The sequence below is a fragment of the Caloenas nicobarica genome, chromosome Z (assembly GCF_036013445.1).
Source record: "Caloenas nicobarica isolate bCalNic1 chromosome Z, bCalNic1.hap1, whole genome shotgun sequence".
Taxonomy (NCBI): domain Eukaryota; kingdom Metazoa; phylum Chordata; class Aves; order Columbiformes; family Columbidae; genus Caloenas; species Caloenas nicobarica.
The window spans coordinates 28,908,748-28,924,697 of record NC_088284.1 but is presented as its reverse complement, the minus strand read 5'-3'; the positions used below and the strand labels follow the sequence as shown (position 1 = coordinate 28,924,697).

Sequence of the window (15,950 nt, the reverse complement as noted above, 5' to 3'; positions counted from 1 at the left end):
TCTGGCTGGTGCTTCCTGCTTCTGATTATTAGGGTGAATATTTAAATAAGATCCATGGCCCCAAAACAGGGTGTGAAAACAATGAGAATTCTGTAGGTGTTTTATCTTTTAAAAACAGCAAGTGAAAATGCTAAAATTACTTCCTGAAATGTATGCAATTAATGGTTGCACAGAATTAGGTGACAAACTCAAATACGTATCACAAAAGTCATAGAGGGTAAGAGAGTTTTTTGTTAATTTTCTGTCAATAAACTAGAAGTGGCTAGTTATTCAATAGAACTAACAGGGCCTTAGAAAAAGCAATCTAACTGCTTGTAAAAGACAGGACGAAAAGTTTGTATCTTCTTTATTCACCAATGCTGATACCAATGTTCTAGCAAACCTTCCAGAATTCTCTTATGAGCAAAATCCTAGCTAAATAATTTATTAATGGAATGGATTTAATTTTGTTTGAGCTAAGGAAATGTATTCTTCACTTATCCAACTTACATCAGCATTTGTGAACAGATACCCTTTCCTTTAAAAAAAAATCTCAAATATATTTCGTAACAAAGAAGTTTTAAGTTGCAGTACCTTCCACTTCTTTAAAAGACCTGAAAGCTATTGGGTTTAAGGAACATACACATCCGAATAGGGACTTCTGCTCCAGAACAGTAAACTATTCAGTAACTGAATGGAGAATTTACTTACCACTTTAGTGAACAGAATTATAGTCTTTTCTAGACGATCTCTGCATACGTTTTCTGCTCTTATACTTCTACCTGGTAAATTAGATATTTAACAACTATCATTTTTTTCAGACTTTCGTTTTCTTTCTGGATAGCTAAGTTTTTAAAAAAATTAACACTGGAGGACAACTTGTTCTATATATAGTTCAGGGATGATGGCAGCCAGAAAAAAGTTCTATGGCAGCCAGAAAAAAGTTCTATGGCAGAATAAATTCGAAGTCAAATTCAAGGTAAGAAGTTCTGGAGGGGGCAGAAATTAGCTATTTTAGCTGCAGTGGGATTCATTGTAACTGATCAGAATAAAACAATCAAGACATTACTGTTAACCCAATGATAAAAGACAACTAAAATAATCCCAGAAAATGCTAGCAAAGACAAGAAGTAAAAAAGCATTGAAAAGATGAAAATGTCCTTTTGTTATAACTATGGTATATCCTTACTGCATAACAGTACATGCTTTTCTAGGGACTCCACCTCAAAAACCAATTGATTATGGACATTGGAAAACATTCTGAACTTACAAAAAACAGATAAAAGCTTTTACTAAAAAAAAAAATAAAATAAAATAAAAAAGAAAAGCCATAATTAAGACACAGAGGCAAAAAACATGACATAATACATGTAAACACTAATCTTCTAAGGTAGTTGTGCCTGCTTTTGCAAAACAACTTATTGACTAGAAAAGTGGAAATGTGAAGCTTCAACTTGGTTCTTAGAACATTCCAAGTCCACAGACCTTATGTTCTAGGAGACCACAATAATCACCAAGCTTCAGAATATGTCAGCCTTCAATTCAGTGTCTTAAAGCTAGGCAATTATCTTGCCAAAAATTGAAAAAGAGCATGACTACAATAGATTAGAAGGGGCAAACAGGTACATGCAAAGAAGCCTGTATTTTAGAAGAGTAAAAAGGGTATTTTATTTTGGAATTGAACACAGCGGCTGTTTTCATCTTTTCTTAGAAACAAGGCTCTGAGCCCAAATCAGCTCATCTCACTTAAGTCCTGGGCTCCTGAGCCAAGTACCTTCATTTACATCAGAAAATTCTTTCTACTCAGTTTAGACATCTGTCCTCAGCAAAAGGGTTGTTGAATCCTAACAGAATGATCTGACAGGCTTCAAATGAATGAATGGCTTACACCAGAACTACTACAAGCGTAGAAACAAATTTTTTAAAAAAAGAGTGAATTCATATGCACCACCTCTGATCATCTCCTTTTCACTCGCTTCAGTTAAAATCCCTGCAAATGCACTAACACCTGCCAACTACGCTTATATCTCTTGTGACTGTGTTAACCTGTGGTTGCCCATCCCAGACTACTACTCTTCCAGTTAAAAAGAATACAGAGGTGAATGTGATCTTTATTTCCCATTTGACAAACACACATGGAAAACTCCAGGAAAAAGAAAAACATAAAACTCTTCTAAAGAAAGAAACTCAAGATGATCCAGGCTTTTTGTAGCATCTACATATTTTAATACGGATATTTTGTCAATCCATGGCTTAAGATGAGTATTATTTACATGGGCATTATCACACAAAGTAAAATCTGGTGGGATTTTAGTCTGTTGACATAAATCAGCATTTTTACTGAAGTCATTACAGACAATTTCAGCAGCATTTAAAGTAAAAGCTTTGGACTTATTAAAGAAATCTCACATATAAATGATTAATCATGATGCACTAAATGTTACTGTGTCTTCATCCAGCTTCTCATGTTTAATAACCAACACAAGGAAAAATATTCAGATACTTACTACACTCCAGAAACTGTTTTAGCCGTTCAAACACTGCATTTAGAAAACCCTGAAAAATATAAACATGTCTTTAAAAGATTACGCTTATTTTGCACTGTATTATGCAGCTCATGGCACGGATGGGCTTATTATTTACTGGGTAAAGAACTGGCTGGAGGGCCAGGCCCAAAGAGCTGTAGTGAACAAAGCCAAATCCAGTTGGCAGCAGGTCATGAGTGGTGTTCCCCGGGGCTCAGTAGTGGGGCCAGTTCTGTTTAACCTCTTTATCAATGATCTGGGCAAGGGGATCGACTCCACCCTTAATAAGTTTGCAGATGACACCAAGTTGGGTGGCAGTCTTGATCTGCTGGAGGGTAGGAAGGCCATACAGAAGGATCTGGACCAGCTGGATCAATGGGCTGAGGCCAAGTGTATGAGGTTTAACAAGGCCAAATGCCAGGTCCTGCACTTGGGTCACAACAACCCCAGGCAGTGCTACAGGCTCGGGGAAGAGTGGCTGGAAAGCTGCAGGGCAGAGAGGGATCTGGGAGTGTTGGCCAACAGCCAGCTGAACATGAGCCAGCAGAGTGCCCAGGTGGACAAAAAGGCCAACAGCATCGTGGCTTGTATCGGGAATAGTGTGGCCAGCAGGACTAGGGTAGTGATTGTGCCACTGTACTTGGCACTGGTGAGGCCCCACCTTGAATCCTGCGTTCAGTTTTGGGGCCCTCACTACAAGAAAGATACTGAGGTGCTGAAGAGAATGCAGAGAAGGGCAACGAGGTTGTTGGGAGGTCTGGAGCACAAGTGTGATGAGGAGCAGTTGAGGGAGCTGGGGCTGCTTAGCCTGGAGAAAAGGAGGCTGAGGGGAGACCTTATCACTGTCTACAACTGCCTGAAGGGAGGTTGTAGCATGGAGGGTGTTGGTCTCTTCTCCCAGGTAACAAGTGATAGGACAAGAGGAAATGGCCACAAGTTGTGCCAGGGGAGGTTCAGATTGGACATTAGGAAAATTTCTTCACAGAAAGGGTTATCAGGCATTGGAACAGGCTGCCCAGGAAAGTAGTGCAGTCATCATCCCTGGAGGTGTTTGAAAGATGTGTAGATGAGGTTCTTAGGGACATTGTTTAGTGCCAGAATTAGATTATGGTTGGACTCAATGATCTTAAAGGTCTCTTCCAACTAAAATGATTCTATGAGCAGAAAGTTGAGTCAAACTCAGTTCAGCTGTGCTACTACCTCAGAGTCTGAGAAGGAGATAGACTGGTGGGACTGTGCTCTGGCCTCCCTAAGACAGGAATGGCCACCAGTAAAAACACAAGATCAAGGGAGTCCTGTATCCTCCCCCTGCCAGACTGCAGACAGCAGCTCAAGAGAAAGGAGTGAATGGAGGCAAGTTCACACTCAGGGTGGCAGGTGAAACCCACCTCGCCCTCCTAGGTGCCTCTGTACAACAGGTATGAGGCTCTGGATGTGGAAGGCCACAATGGATGAGGAAAATGAAGGTACATCTACACCACAAGTATTGACAGGATCAGAAAGGCCTACCCCCGAATTACAACCACCTCCATGAAGAAGAAAAGGTGGGTTGTAGTTGTAGGTCTCTCCCTTCTGAGGGGAACAGAGGGCCCAATATGCCAGACAGACCCTTCTCTTAGGGAAGCCTGCTGCCTTCCTGGGGCCTGAGTTAAGGACATCACCAGGAAACTTCCCAGCCTGGTACGGCCCTCGGACTACCACTCATTACTAAAATAGGGGAGATTCAGGCTAGATGTGAGAAAGAAATTCTTTACAATGAGGGTGGTGAGACACTGGAACAGGTTGCCCGGAGAGGTGATAGATTCCTCATCCCTGAAAACATTCAAGGCCAGGCTGGATGGGGCTCTGAACAACCTGATCTAGTTGGAGATGTCCCTCTGATTGGCAGGAGGGTTGAACTAGATGACTTTTGAAGGTCCCTTCCAACCCAAACTGTTCTATGATTCTATGATCACCTTATCTCTTTTAACTGAACTAATTGATTCTTCTTGGACAAGGTATTTCCTCATGAAAGAAATAATTAGTTAGCTAGCAGACTGCGTAGATGATCCACACCAAACTTAGTACCACACCAACAGCACAGAGGCTCTAAAGGTGGTGGTATAGGTAAATATAGATGTACGCTTTACAATCTGCTTATCCAGTTCTTTCTTGTCAGTCTTAGTTTAGGATGTAGGTCATAGGTACCCAATTCCTCTAGCAAAGCAGTGTTTGGGATTAAGGGAGATACTTGCATTTCCTTCTTCTCTCCCCACTTCCCCCCATGCCCAGGTGGGCTGCATACCACAGGTTTTCATTTCAATCAGACACATTCTATCCATAGAATTTGACAGGACAAAGATGCCATTGGATTCATCATTAAATGAAAACACCATCTTCAAATGATGGAGGAGAGCTCACATAAGACAACTTCCAGTAGGCATCAGGGGTGTTGCCATCACGCGACATGTAAACTGGAAGGGGCACCCTTTGGGTTTTTTTCAACATCATGCCATTGTTTAGGTTCAATCTAGGATATGACAGTTCTTAGCTGATGGGAGGACAAGTCTGAGAATGGGTTCCTTGATCTTACTTTACATGACACAAATGTGTGCCATTCAACGATTTTTAAACGTAGCTCTAACAATACCTGCAATTACCACAGAAGATTTCTAATCTAGAACTAGAAATGGAGATATGTTACTTACCATCACCTCTGAACTCCAATGAGGTTCTACAAACCCATGGACTGTCAGTTTACGAAGCACTAGGAATAAAAAAGTTATTTGTGTAGATAGCTCTCTGCCCTTGTTCCAACAGATTTCAGATCATGACTACAGTTACAGTTGCTATGCTTTTCTTCCAGTTCTCCTTGTTAAAAAATACACTTAATTTTGGGCCTTTGGATGCCTCAACCATACCTAACATGAACCTAATCTTGTTGAAATTACTTAAAAATACATCATGTGTAAAATAATTACAAGAATTCCAAGAATTACTGAATCATCACAAGGAATTCTGCAAAAGCTCTAAGTATCCAACCTCTGAAAGGTTCTGCAGCAGGGAAAGGGCCAAGTACGGTCAACTAGGGCCCACACACCATTTCTTAATTTTCTCAGGTTTACCACTGCCAGTAACCCAGAGAAGCCACAGGCTGCACCTGCTGAAACAGTTCAAGACTGGTATCACGTACATTGCAAGCACCGCACACAAACCTTTCAGTTCTTCAAATCAGCAAAGTACAGTAAGGCTATATATTCATCCCACTGAAAAATACTCGAGCATAACCTTAAATCTAAACTGACTACTAAGGTTCTCTCTTCATTGAACATTAGGTACACTTAACACAACAAAATTACTCAGTTAAATGCATAAAGATGGCAAGATGCAAGCCCAAATTACAAGACATGTAAAAAAGCATTTTGTTATGCCCTCCACTTTCCCATCTCCTACACTATGACTTCTTACAACATGCATCAGAATGGTACATACTGAGAAATAAAGAGTACCTTCTCCCCCTTCTGCCTTGTTAAAGGTACAGGTAAAGCAAACAAAGATTAATCATTTTGTGTTTTGTTTTCAGTGGGGATAGAGTCAATTTTCTTCCTAGTAGCTGGTACAGTGCTGTGTTTTGGATTTAGAATAACGTTGATAATGCAGGGATGTTTCAAATGGTGCTAAGTAGTCAAGGACTGTTTAGCTTCTCACACTGTGCCAGCAGCACAAGAAGCTGGGAGAGGTCACAGCCAGGACAGCTGACCCCAACTGGCCAAAGGGGTATTCCATACCATATGACATCATGCTCACTATATAAGCAGAAGCAAGAAGGAGGAAGGGGGAGATGTTGGGAGTGATGGCATTTTGTCTTCCCACGTAACTGTTATGCATGACTGAGCCCTGCTTTCCTGGGGACAGTTGAACACTTGCCTGCTGGTGGGAATCTGTGAATGAATTCTGTATTTTGCTTTACTTGTATGGGCAGCTTTTCCTTTTCTTATTAAACTGTCTTTACCTCGACCCACAACTTTTCCCATTTTTTTCTTCCAAGTCTCGCCCCATCCCACCAAGGGAGAGTGAGTGACTGGCTGTGTGGTACTTATTAGCCAGCTGGTGTTAAACTACGACATTTTCCTAATAGGCACAGCTTTATCAGAAAATGGTAACTCTTGACCAAAGAAGTCTTAATTGTTCATTGTGAAGAAACTTATTTGATTCCTTGTATTTAACACCATTCTATATTATTACCTTTCAATGACAACAAAGTTCTTTCTAGTGAATTTGTGGCTGCAGCTTCATCCCCTGTACAAATTTGCTGAAGGAATGTATCGGTATGATGATTCCACAAGGAACACGCAAAACTATAAATACCTGATGCAAGCTGCAAAAGGAAGAAAGACCAACAATGTATTTGTTTTCCTGAATTTGGCTATAGCGTAACAAATTCCTAAATTTTAAAGGCCAATTTAGACTGTACAATTATTTAATCCATATTCTTGTATATCATAGGACACAGTGTTTCACTTCTTTATTGTACTCAGTCATGCTGATCCAAAGATGTTTTCCAGAAAAATACCTTGTCTTAATTTGAAGATGTTATGATAGACTCACCTGCTTCCCTGACAACTTGGTCTATGACTCTACCACTTTCAAAATAACTATTTAGGCCTCCTTTCTTATCTGATTTTCATTAAATATAGCCACAGGTCTATAATACAGTATGAGGCTTCAAAAAGCTATCACCTCTCCTCATCACCTCCTCTCCCACAAGAGTTGAACTATTTGTCTTACAGCATAGTTAATATCGAAATGCACTTACTCTGGGACACAGTTTGCAGCTACATGCCTATCTCTAATAAAAATAGTATTGAACGATGCCTATGCTGAAACTTTATTTTGTAAATAGCTGCAAATCCTGACTTTTTGCCTCAAATTATTTACAATATAAAATGACAAATAGTTTCTAATCAGCTAGCACTAAACAAATCTCAGACTTAATTCACATTACAGTTTCCAAACAGTGCTTACCTGATAAAGATATCTGAAATATAAACAGAAGATAAAGAATTTCTCATTCAGTTGTGGTAGCACTTGACAGCTTTATAGTTAAGGAAGAAACTGCATTTAGTCTGTTACACATTACATCAGTGGAGTCTAAAGCACATAGGAGCTGTTTATTTGATTCCTTTGACTGAGTAAGGGTCTGACAATAGAAACTCTTGATAATTATTCAATGATGTGTTCATGGATTAGCAAAAACACATCATTGAATAATTATCAAGAATTTCCACCTACTTATGTTTTGGGGGTTGACTTTGGATATTAAGGGGGTGTCTCTTTTAAATAGAAAGTACTAATACTAACCATACTAGTAAAGAGTAACAGCTCAGATGAGGAAAAAAAGAAGCAATAATAGCCCTAACAATAGGATATATTCTGGATAACTCCACTTATTTGTCATCGGATCACTGTACCTTAGTGCTAAAAGAATTTAAAACAATATCTGCTTTATTAAAAACTGGAGGGGACAGAACCACAAATACACACTGTCCATTAGGAGGACCCACCATGTTTTTACCTTTGAAGTCATTCAGCCAGAGATTATAATTTGTATTATTGCAGGACCTAGAGACCTAATAATGGGGCTAGGCTGCCTTAAATTCCTCTAGCCAGTAAAACAGGCAAAGCACACTCATGGCGGTAAAAAAATACCCAAGCTAAAGAAAAAAATATGAAATACCTTCATAAAGAAAAACAGTTCATGATGAATAGTAACAGTAAAAGCAAAGATGGCAGACTTGTTTCAGTAGTGGATTTCATAGGCTGCCACTGATTGTGAGGATTCCTACTCAAGATTCCTATTTATGAGCATATTTCAAAGATTCAGTCATCTTTAATGCAGCAAAAAACTCAGAATCATAAAAATTCTCATTGAAGTTCAACAAGGTGACTAAACTGAGTGGTGTATATCAAGTAATGGAGAAGGTACCCAAAACCTTATTGTACTTCATGGTAGAACTGCAAAGAAAAGTGGTTATAGTTTAAGACAGTGAAGTTGTGCAGAACTTCACAATTTCAGAAAAAAAAACAGTTATTCAGATAAACTATAAAAACATAACAGCATTCTTGCAAAACCAGGGCCAGGAAGCAACAGGAAGGCTTGAAAGCTTAATGTCAAATGAATTAGGGGAAAAAAACGTAACAGATATTTTCACTGATTTGCAGTAACTCATTATATCACTTCTCCAATATGTGCTATATGGGTATGTGCTGCTACCAAAAAAAAAAAAAAATCCAGATACTCCAGGTTTTAGCACATGCAATTAATTTATTCCTAAAAGTAGCAGTACATTTTTATTAGTTAGACAAATTAAACTCACTGGTTTTACTTCCAAGAACCACCATTATCATTTCGTAGACTAAATCCAGAAAATAGGCTCAAAAGAAAATGGTTGTTTATAAGCGTATCACCAAAGGTATATAAGCATATATTACATTTTTTCTATTGGTACTAGAGCAGCCAATTGTACCTTTTAGATGGTTAATGTAGTTATAATCATAACTGTACTATTCACCGGAAAGATGGAGTTATAAACAAGCTGCATTTACAAGTTAGTGTGTCACAATTTGTATATCATCTAACATTTTTCTTTTCAAACCTCAGGTAACAGAGTTCAGTAAGGGATGCCTTATCTGTAAGCATGGCCTTGTAATCAAGTACCATATTACATGAAAAATTTATCAAGTATTACCAAAGCTGTACTAAAAAAAAAAATGTTGAAACTGTAACTACTTATTTGAAAGTATCAAGAAAGTTTGCATTCTGTTACTTAAGCTTTTAGAACTTTAAGATTTTAGAACTTTAAGCTTCAAACAGCTATGTTCCATAAGAAAGGATTTTTGTCTGTCCAAGTCACATGCCACCCGACAGACACAAATTCCATTTACCAGGAGACAGAAGATTTCAAAGTTGTCCAATTTTGCCATTATTAAAAAAAACCCCAATCCTTAAATGTGAACCCTGTAGTGACAGATGCTCAGAAAATTACCTTTTCCCACCTAAGGTTCAAAAAACTGTGAATACACATAGTATTCCCAACACAGTGAAAGTGGATGCACTGAAAAAACGTGGTTTGCATGCTTTCCAAAATTGCGTCACATTACTTACATCATAGAAAAGTTTCCTATCTGCAGCAAGCCGTTTGGATGCCAGGGTCTTCGTAACATGATAAAAGGTAAGTAGTGCTCTGTGCTGTCGAAGATCATCCTGGACTTTCACAGATTCTAGAAGAGTGGGTATAAGTTCTGGCCATTGCCTTGGGCAGTCCACCCTGGCGACTTTAGCAATCAGTACAGAAATCTGAGTCGCTATCTGCAGGAAAGCAAAACAAAACACAGACACCAGAAAGTCAAAGGTCATTTAGGAGATATATAGTGCAGAAATTAACAGCCAAATAAAACTTGAATCAAAAAAACCTAGTATGGATTGTCAGACTTTTGTGTGTGTGTGTTGTTTTTTCCTCAAACTATTTTTAAGTTTGCTGAATGCAAATAGATGTGGAGCAAAAAAAAGTCTTCCATTTTATATTTATCATAAATATTTACATAAAATGCTAAGCTGGCTACCTTGTTTAAATTTTACATTACGATCACTAAATTTTTTGTTCTAGAAATCACATAAACGAAGAAACAGATATTTGGGAATCACTTTTTACTTAGTGATCTTTTATAATGCTTTCTACAAACAAACAGACTGCTGAATACATATTACTCTTATTTCTGCAATACCTGAGTTTTCACTTTTAGACAGAAGCATTCCCTTCCCCAGGCACATGTGCCTGTGAGCCACGGTCCGAGATCCTCACACCACAGGCCAGGGGCACTTACACCACTCCTGCCATCTGACTTTGGGTACTGGCACCAAATCCCATTCACAGCATTAGCTTTCTTTTTTCCCCATTCTTATTGCATTTGCATTGAAAAGGTCCTCGATTGGACAACCTTAATGAAGCAGATGCTCTCACCTTCGACATACCCTCACAACTACCACCACACTTCCAGCCTAGGGAAGAAGTCCCCTTCTTATGCCATAAAAAGCATTCAAAAAAATTTATTGGCACAAAAGGCAATAGCCGCCTCCTTTACTGCTTCCTTAGCTATTTCATCTGACGCCTGACCACTCCACAAAACTTCCTACAATATTGATTCCTACCCACTTCCTCAGGGAGAAGAATTGCCTCAGAAAACTCACAAAGTTTGCAAGGAAGAAAAGGGAATCATTTATTTTTGGATCAGGTGATACTGATTGGCAGGAGGGAGCAAATAAACTCTTCTCCATACATGATACAAGACACAACCTCTCCAGGGATGCTAAGAGCACTTCTTCCTTAAGGACTGGCTTTTTAAGTGAAAACAATCTGCTGTCGTACATTTCAAGGAGTATTTGTTCCTCTGTTCACTCCATATGGTAAATACCTTGAGAGAGCACAGAAATTATGCTCCCAACATACGGTGTGTTCTGTTTTTCTTCTCCTCCTCCTCTGGAAGTCAGCTCGTATCATCACATCTCAATGCTATGTCTAACTCTTATATTTTTGGGTTGTGGGTTTTTTTCTTTTTATACATACAAGGGTCATAATTTTTCTACCTTCAATGATGCAGAATGCACAAGTAGATAGCAACTATGCTATGATGTATCTGTGAGTGAGAGTATCTGTGACTGGAAAAGAGCACTCATCAGAAACACAAGATAACAAAATTCAGGCATACCAGGCAGACTGGGGACTAAATGAAAGGTGCCTCTGAAAGTAAACAAAGATACCTACAGCAAGGATTAGGGAACAGGGTAGAAAGGAGGGGAGATGGACTCTTTTAAATTCTTCAGTATCACAACAATAGTTTGGGTAAGCATTTCAAAGCAGACTGTTGGCGTAAAAAATCCTCCACATCTTAAAAAGCTACATCCCAAAAATATCCTAAGGACACACAAATAAATATATAAAGCTGCTAGCCTTTAAAGTGTTAGCTAAAAAAAGTTACAATCTCAGTTTGCAACTATAGTCTCAGAATGGGAGAACTGTCTATCAGCAGTGGAATTTTAACTATAAAATACACCATACTATTGTCTTAGCAGGCAAATTGATTAAATACTAATGAAGGTGTGAAAAAACTGTGACAAATTTTGAATTGTTTCACATACAATGCAGTTAACACTAGGTTTTTAGAAATGTAAATACCATGCAACCACTGCAAAATTAACTATCTGATGAATTTTATGCTACCTAGTAATAGCATAAATGACACAGACTTTATGGTCCAAGACAACACACTTAATAGTTCTTTTTGGTTGAAATAAAGAAACAAGTAATATTTGGTCATTTTTTTTTTTACATTGAAACTATATCTGCACTACAAATCTAAAGATATTTTCTAAGTCTATCTGCATTTTTAAAAATTGCAGTTGAAATAAAAACTTTAAATTCTAGTCAAAATTGTCATTGCACAAAAGTCTTCTACAAATACTAAATTACCCTAATTTTGACACACTGCTCAAATCCTACAAATAACATTAATGCCATCAAGGAATGCTGAACAGTTGAAACTGAACTGTCTGCAGAATGGAAGTTTGTTTGTTATACCTTTTCTTTTTAAACCTTACCTTATTTAAATCATTTAGTATTTTGTTGGAAAAGTTCTATAAGATCTAACTCAAAATATTTGCAAATATTTCCTTGCAGAATCTCATACTTGCATGAGCAAGAATAAATTAGCAGAAGGAAGACTGATTCATCCAGAATATGCATATTCTGAACCCCTAACAATAGCTTTATACTCAATTTAACAATAAATCCTCATTCTAATCAAAACAGTTGCTTAAAATTAGTCACTTTATGTAAGACAAGACATTATCATATTAAAGCTTTATTATGCTTATATAAACTCATCAATGCTGTGACTAGATATGTGACAGCAATACTGCTTAGGCGGGTTTATGCAGCAGCATTCTCAACAGCTCATTCCCGCTACACGCCCACCACACTTCCTTGTAGGGCAATACTGGGAATCAGATCAGAGAACAGATACAGCTGAAAAAAGAAAAATCACTCGGGGAGAGAAGGCTATTTTTGAGCTACATCCATTCTCTGAACCAACTCTCCAAATAGTTGCATAAACAACAAGGCACAACATAAGCTACCACTGCAACAAAACACAAACCCTTTAAAGAGACAAAACATGTTGAATTATGATCTATGGAAAAAGATCTTACTTCAACGTATAGATCTGTCTGAAACGCAACATGGAAATTGCAACTCATCAACTTTATTAAACACTTTGTAAAGAGAAAAAGCAAATTATATACCAATACAAGCATTTGTTTGGAGAAAAATAATTAATCGTTCACCACTAACCTGATTCACTGGCTCATTAAAGTTGGTTATAAGTCCAGCACGCAATGTAGCTTTTTCCTCTTCAGAAAGAGCACTGTCAGGATATATTTATTAGAATATTATGTAATGTTCAATAAAAAACAACTATTAATTCATATTTAGAATTATTTTCTCACCATTACTAGAAACAGAAGTTAAGTGATCATTTCTATCTGTGCATCTGTGTTTGACTGAATGAAGATTACTTTTATACTCCATTCTCTTGAAACTAATATATTTCAGTCTGATAAACTCTCAACATATAAACATCCCTTCTTTTTCACTGTCTCCAAGACATTTAAAAAGAGAGGGAACAGGTTTTGATGTGACCTTTGTAAATACAAATGGCAAAAAAGAAAGCTCACACTAAGGTACCCAAATACATTACGAAAATAAGAGAAAACTGTACAAACTATAAACTGATTGTTATTAGTTTTTATACAGTTATCACTGTATATGACTTGCCCATGTGCACTAATGGATAATGACAAATAGGTGTTCAGTTTAAGGCAATTGGGTTATCAAATGACAGCTCTTTTCGCAAAAGTAGTAATCATTTTCTGCTACAAATCCATTTCTACAAGCAAGTCATACAGCCATGCTTAAAAATATGGATCCTTTGAAAGTTACACCTTTGAGTGAAAAATATATTGATATAGTCTTCAAAAATGCAAGGAAAACTAGTAAGAAGAATAAATTCTAAGCCATAAAGGTTAACTTTCCTCACGTGAAGCTTTACACTCTCTTTATAGTTCCTTCTAAGTGACTTCTATCAGTTCAAGACTACAAATTACAATATCCTATCACTCCAGCACTACTTCAGATTTCATGTGACTGATGTAAATTTCTAATATATTCCAGGCAGGAAACATAACAAACTGCTTTTAAAAATGCTTTGTTCTTATTTATAGATTATACAATCAGAAAAAATAATCAACTTTCATTAACTAACAGCAGCTAGAAAGCTGTGTCTTGTACATAAAAAGACATAAGTTATCACCCAAGGTAGTTTAGATAACGCTGTTTCATCTAAGACTGCAACAATTTAGAAGCATGCATGCAATCACCACATCCCAATGAAATCTAGTTGCTGGAAATTAAGAAGAATAAAAACACACAGCAGAACAACCACACAACTTCAACCACCCTGACATGTGCTGGAAAAGTGGCACGGCAAGCTGTAGGCCATCCAGGAGACTCCTGGAGTGCATTGAGGATAACTTCTAGGCCAGGTAAGAGACAGCCCTACCAGGAGGGATGTGACACTGCACCTGATGGTCACCAGTGCAAGTGAGCTCATCAGTGATGCCAAGACTGGAGGCAGCCTGGGCTGCAGTGATCATGCTCTTGTGGAGTTCACAGTCCTGAGGGATGTGGGACGGGCAAGGAATAAAGTCAGGACCCTGAATTTTAGGAAGGTCAACTTCCAGCTCTTCACGGAATTAGGCAACAGGACCCCTGAGAAACTGCCCTCAGGGACACGGGAGCAAAACAGAGCTGGCAGAGCTTTAAGGACACGTTCCATAGAGTGCAAGAGCTCTCGATCCCCAGGTGTAAGAAATCGGGTAAGGAGGACAAGAGGCCAGCATGGCTGAGTCGAGACCTGCTGGACAAACTAAAGGGCAAAAAGGAAACACACAGGTGGTGGCAGCAGGGACATGGATCCTGGGAAGAGCACAGGGACACTGCCCGGTTGTGCAGAGATGGCGTCAGGAAGGCCAAGGCGCAGCTGGAGCTGAACTTGGCAAGGGACGCAAAGAGTAACAAGAAGGGCTTCTACAGGTATGTCAGCCAGAAAAGGAAGGTCAGAGGTAGTGTAGCCCCCCCGATGAGCAAGACTGCTGAACTGGTAACAACGGATGAGGTACTCAGCAACTTTGCCTCAGTCTTCATGGGCAAGCTCTCTTCCCACACCTCTCAAGTGGATGAACTGCAAGAGGGGACTGTGGGAGCAAAGTCCCTCTCATGTTAGTGAGGATCAGGTCTGTGACCACTCGTGGAGCCTGAACATACATAACTGTATTGGACCTGATGACATATATTCCAGGGTCCTGAGGAAATTGGCTGATGCACTTGCCAAGCCACCCTCCGTGATATTTGAGAAGTCACTGCAGTCAGGTGAAGTCTCTGGCGACTGGAAAAAAGGGAAACATTACATCCGTTTTAAAAAGGGTAGAAGAGAGGAACCTGGGAACTACTGACCTGTCAGCCTCACCTCTGTGCCTGGAAAGATCATGGAACAGATCCTGCTAGAAGCAATGCTAAGGCACATGGAGGACAGGGAGTTGATTCAAGACAGCCAGCATGGCTTCACCAAGGGCCAAGTCCTGACTGACCAAACCAGTGGCCTTCTATGATGGAGTAACTACAACAGTGGACAAAGAAGGGCTATGGATGCCATCTATCTGGATTTCTGTAAAGCCTTTGACATGGTTCCCCACAACATCCTTCTTTCTAAGTTGGAGAGGTTTGGATTTGATGGGTGGATTGTTTGGTGCATGAAGAACTGGCTGGATGGTCACACTCAGAAAGTAGTGGTCAATGACCCAATGTCTGGATGGACACTGGTGACAAGTTGTGTCCCTCAGGGGTCTGTATCGGGACCAGTACTGTTTAATATCTTCATCAATGACACAGACAGTGGGATCGAGTGCACCTTCAGCAAGTCTGTGGATGACACCAAGCTGAGTGGTGCAGTTGACACACCTGAGGGACACGACACCATCCAGAGGGACCCGGACAAGCTCAAGAATGGGGTGCATGCAAACCTCACGAGGTTCAACAAGGCCAAGTGCAAGGTCCTGCATCCGGGTCAGGGCAATCCCCAGTATCAATACAGGCTGGGGGATGAAGGGATTGAGAGCAGCCCTGTGGAGAAGGACTTGGGGGTACAGAAGGATGAAACACTGGACATGAGACAGCAATGTGTGCTTGCAAACCAGAAGGCCAATTGTATCTTGGGCTATATCAAAAGGAGCATGGCCAGCAGGTCAAGGGAGGTGATTCTGTCCCTCTACTCCGCTCTGGTGAGACCCCACCTGGC

General features: G+C 39.3%; 1 protein-coding gene across 1 annotated transcript in view; it reads right to left on the bottom strand.

The window, feature by feature from the left end:
- Window positions 1-15,950, bottom strand: part of IPO11 (importin 11) — an 83,427-nt gene that overhangs the window by 57,190 nt on the left and 10,287 nt on the right. Inside the window, exons 6-11 of the mRNA XM_065657016.1 lie at window positions 12,890-12,962; window positions 9,649-9,852; window positions 6,729-6,861; window positions 5,192-5,250; window positions 2,487-2,535; window positions 691-761 (exon numbers count right to left, since the gene is read on the bottom strand). Of these exons, the coding sequence (XP_065513088.1) occupies window positions 691-761; window positions 2,487-2,535; window positions 5,192-5,250; window positions 6,729-6,861; window positions 9,649-9,852; window positions 12,890-12,962 (589 nt within the window). The remainder of the gene's footprint in view (window positions 1-690; window positions 762-2,486; window positions 2,536-5,191; window positions 5,251-6,728; window positions 6,862-9,648; window positions 9,853-12,889; window positions 12,963-15,950) is intronic.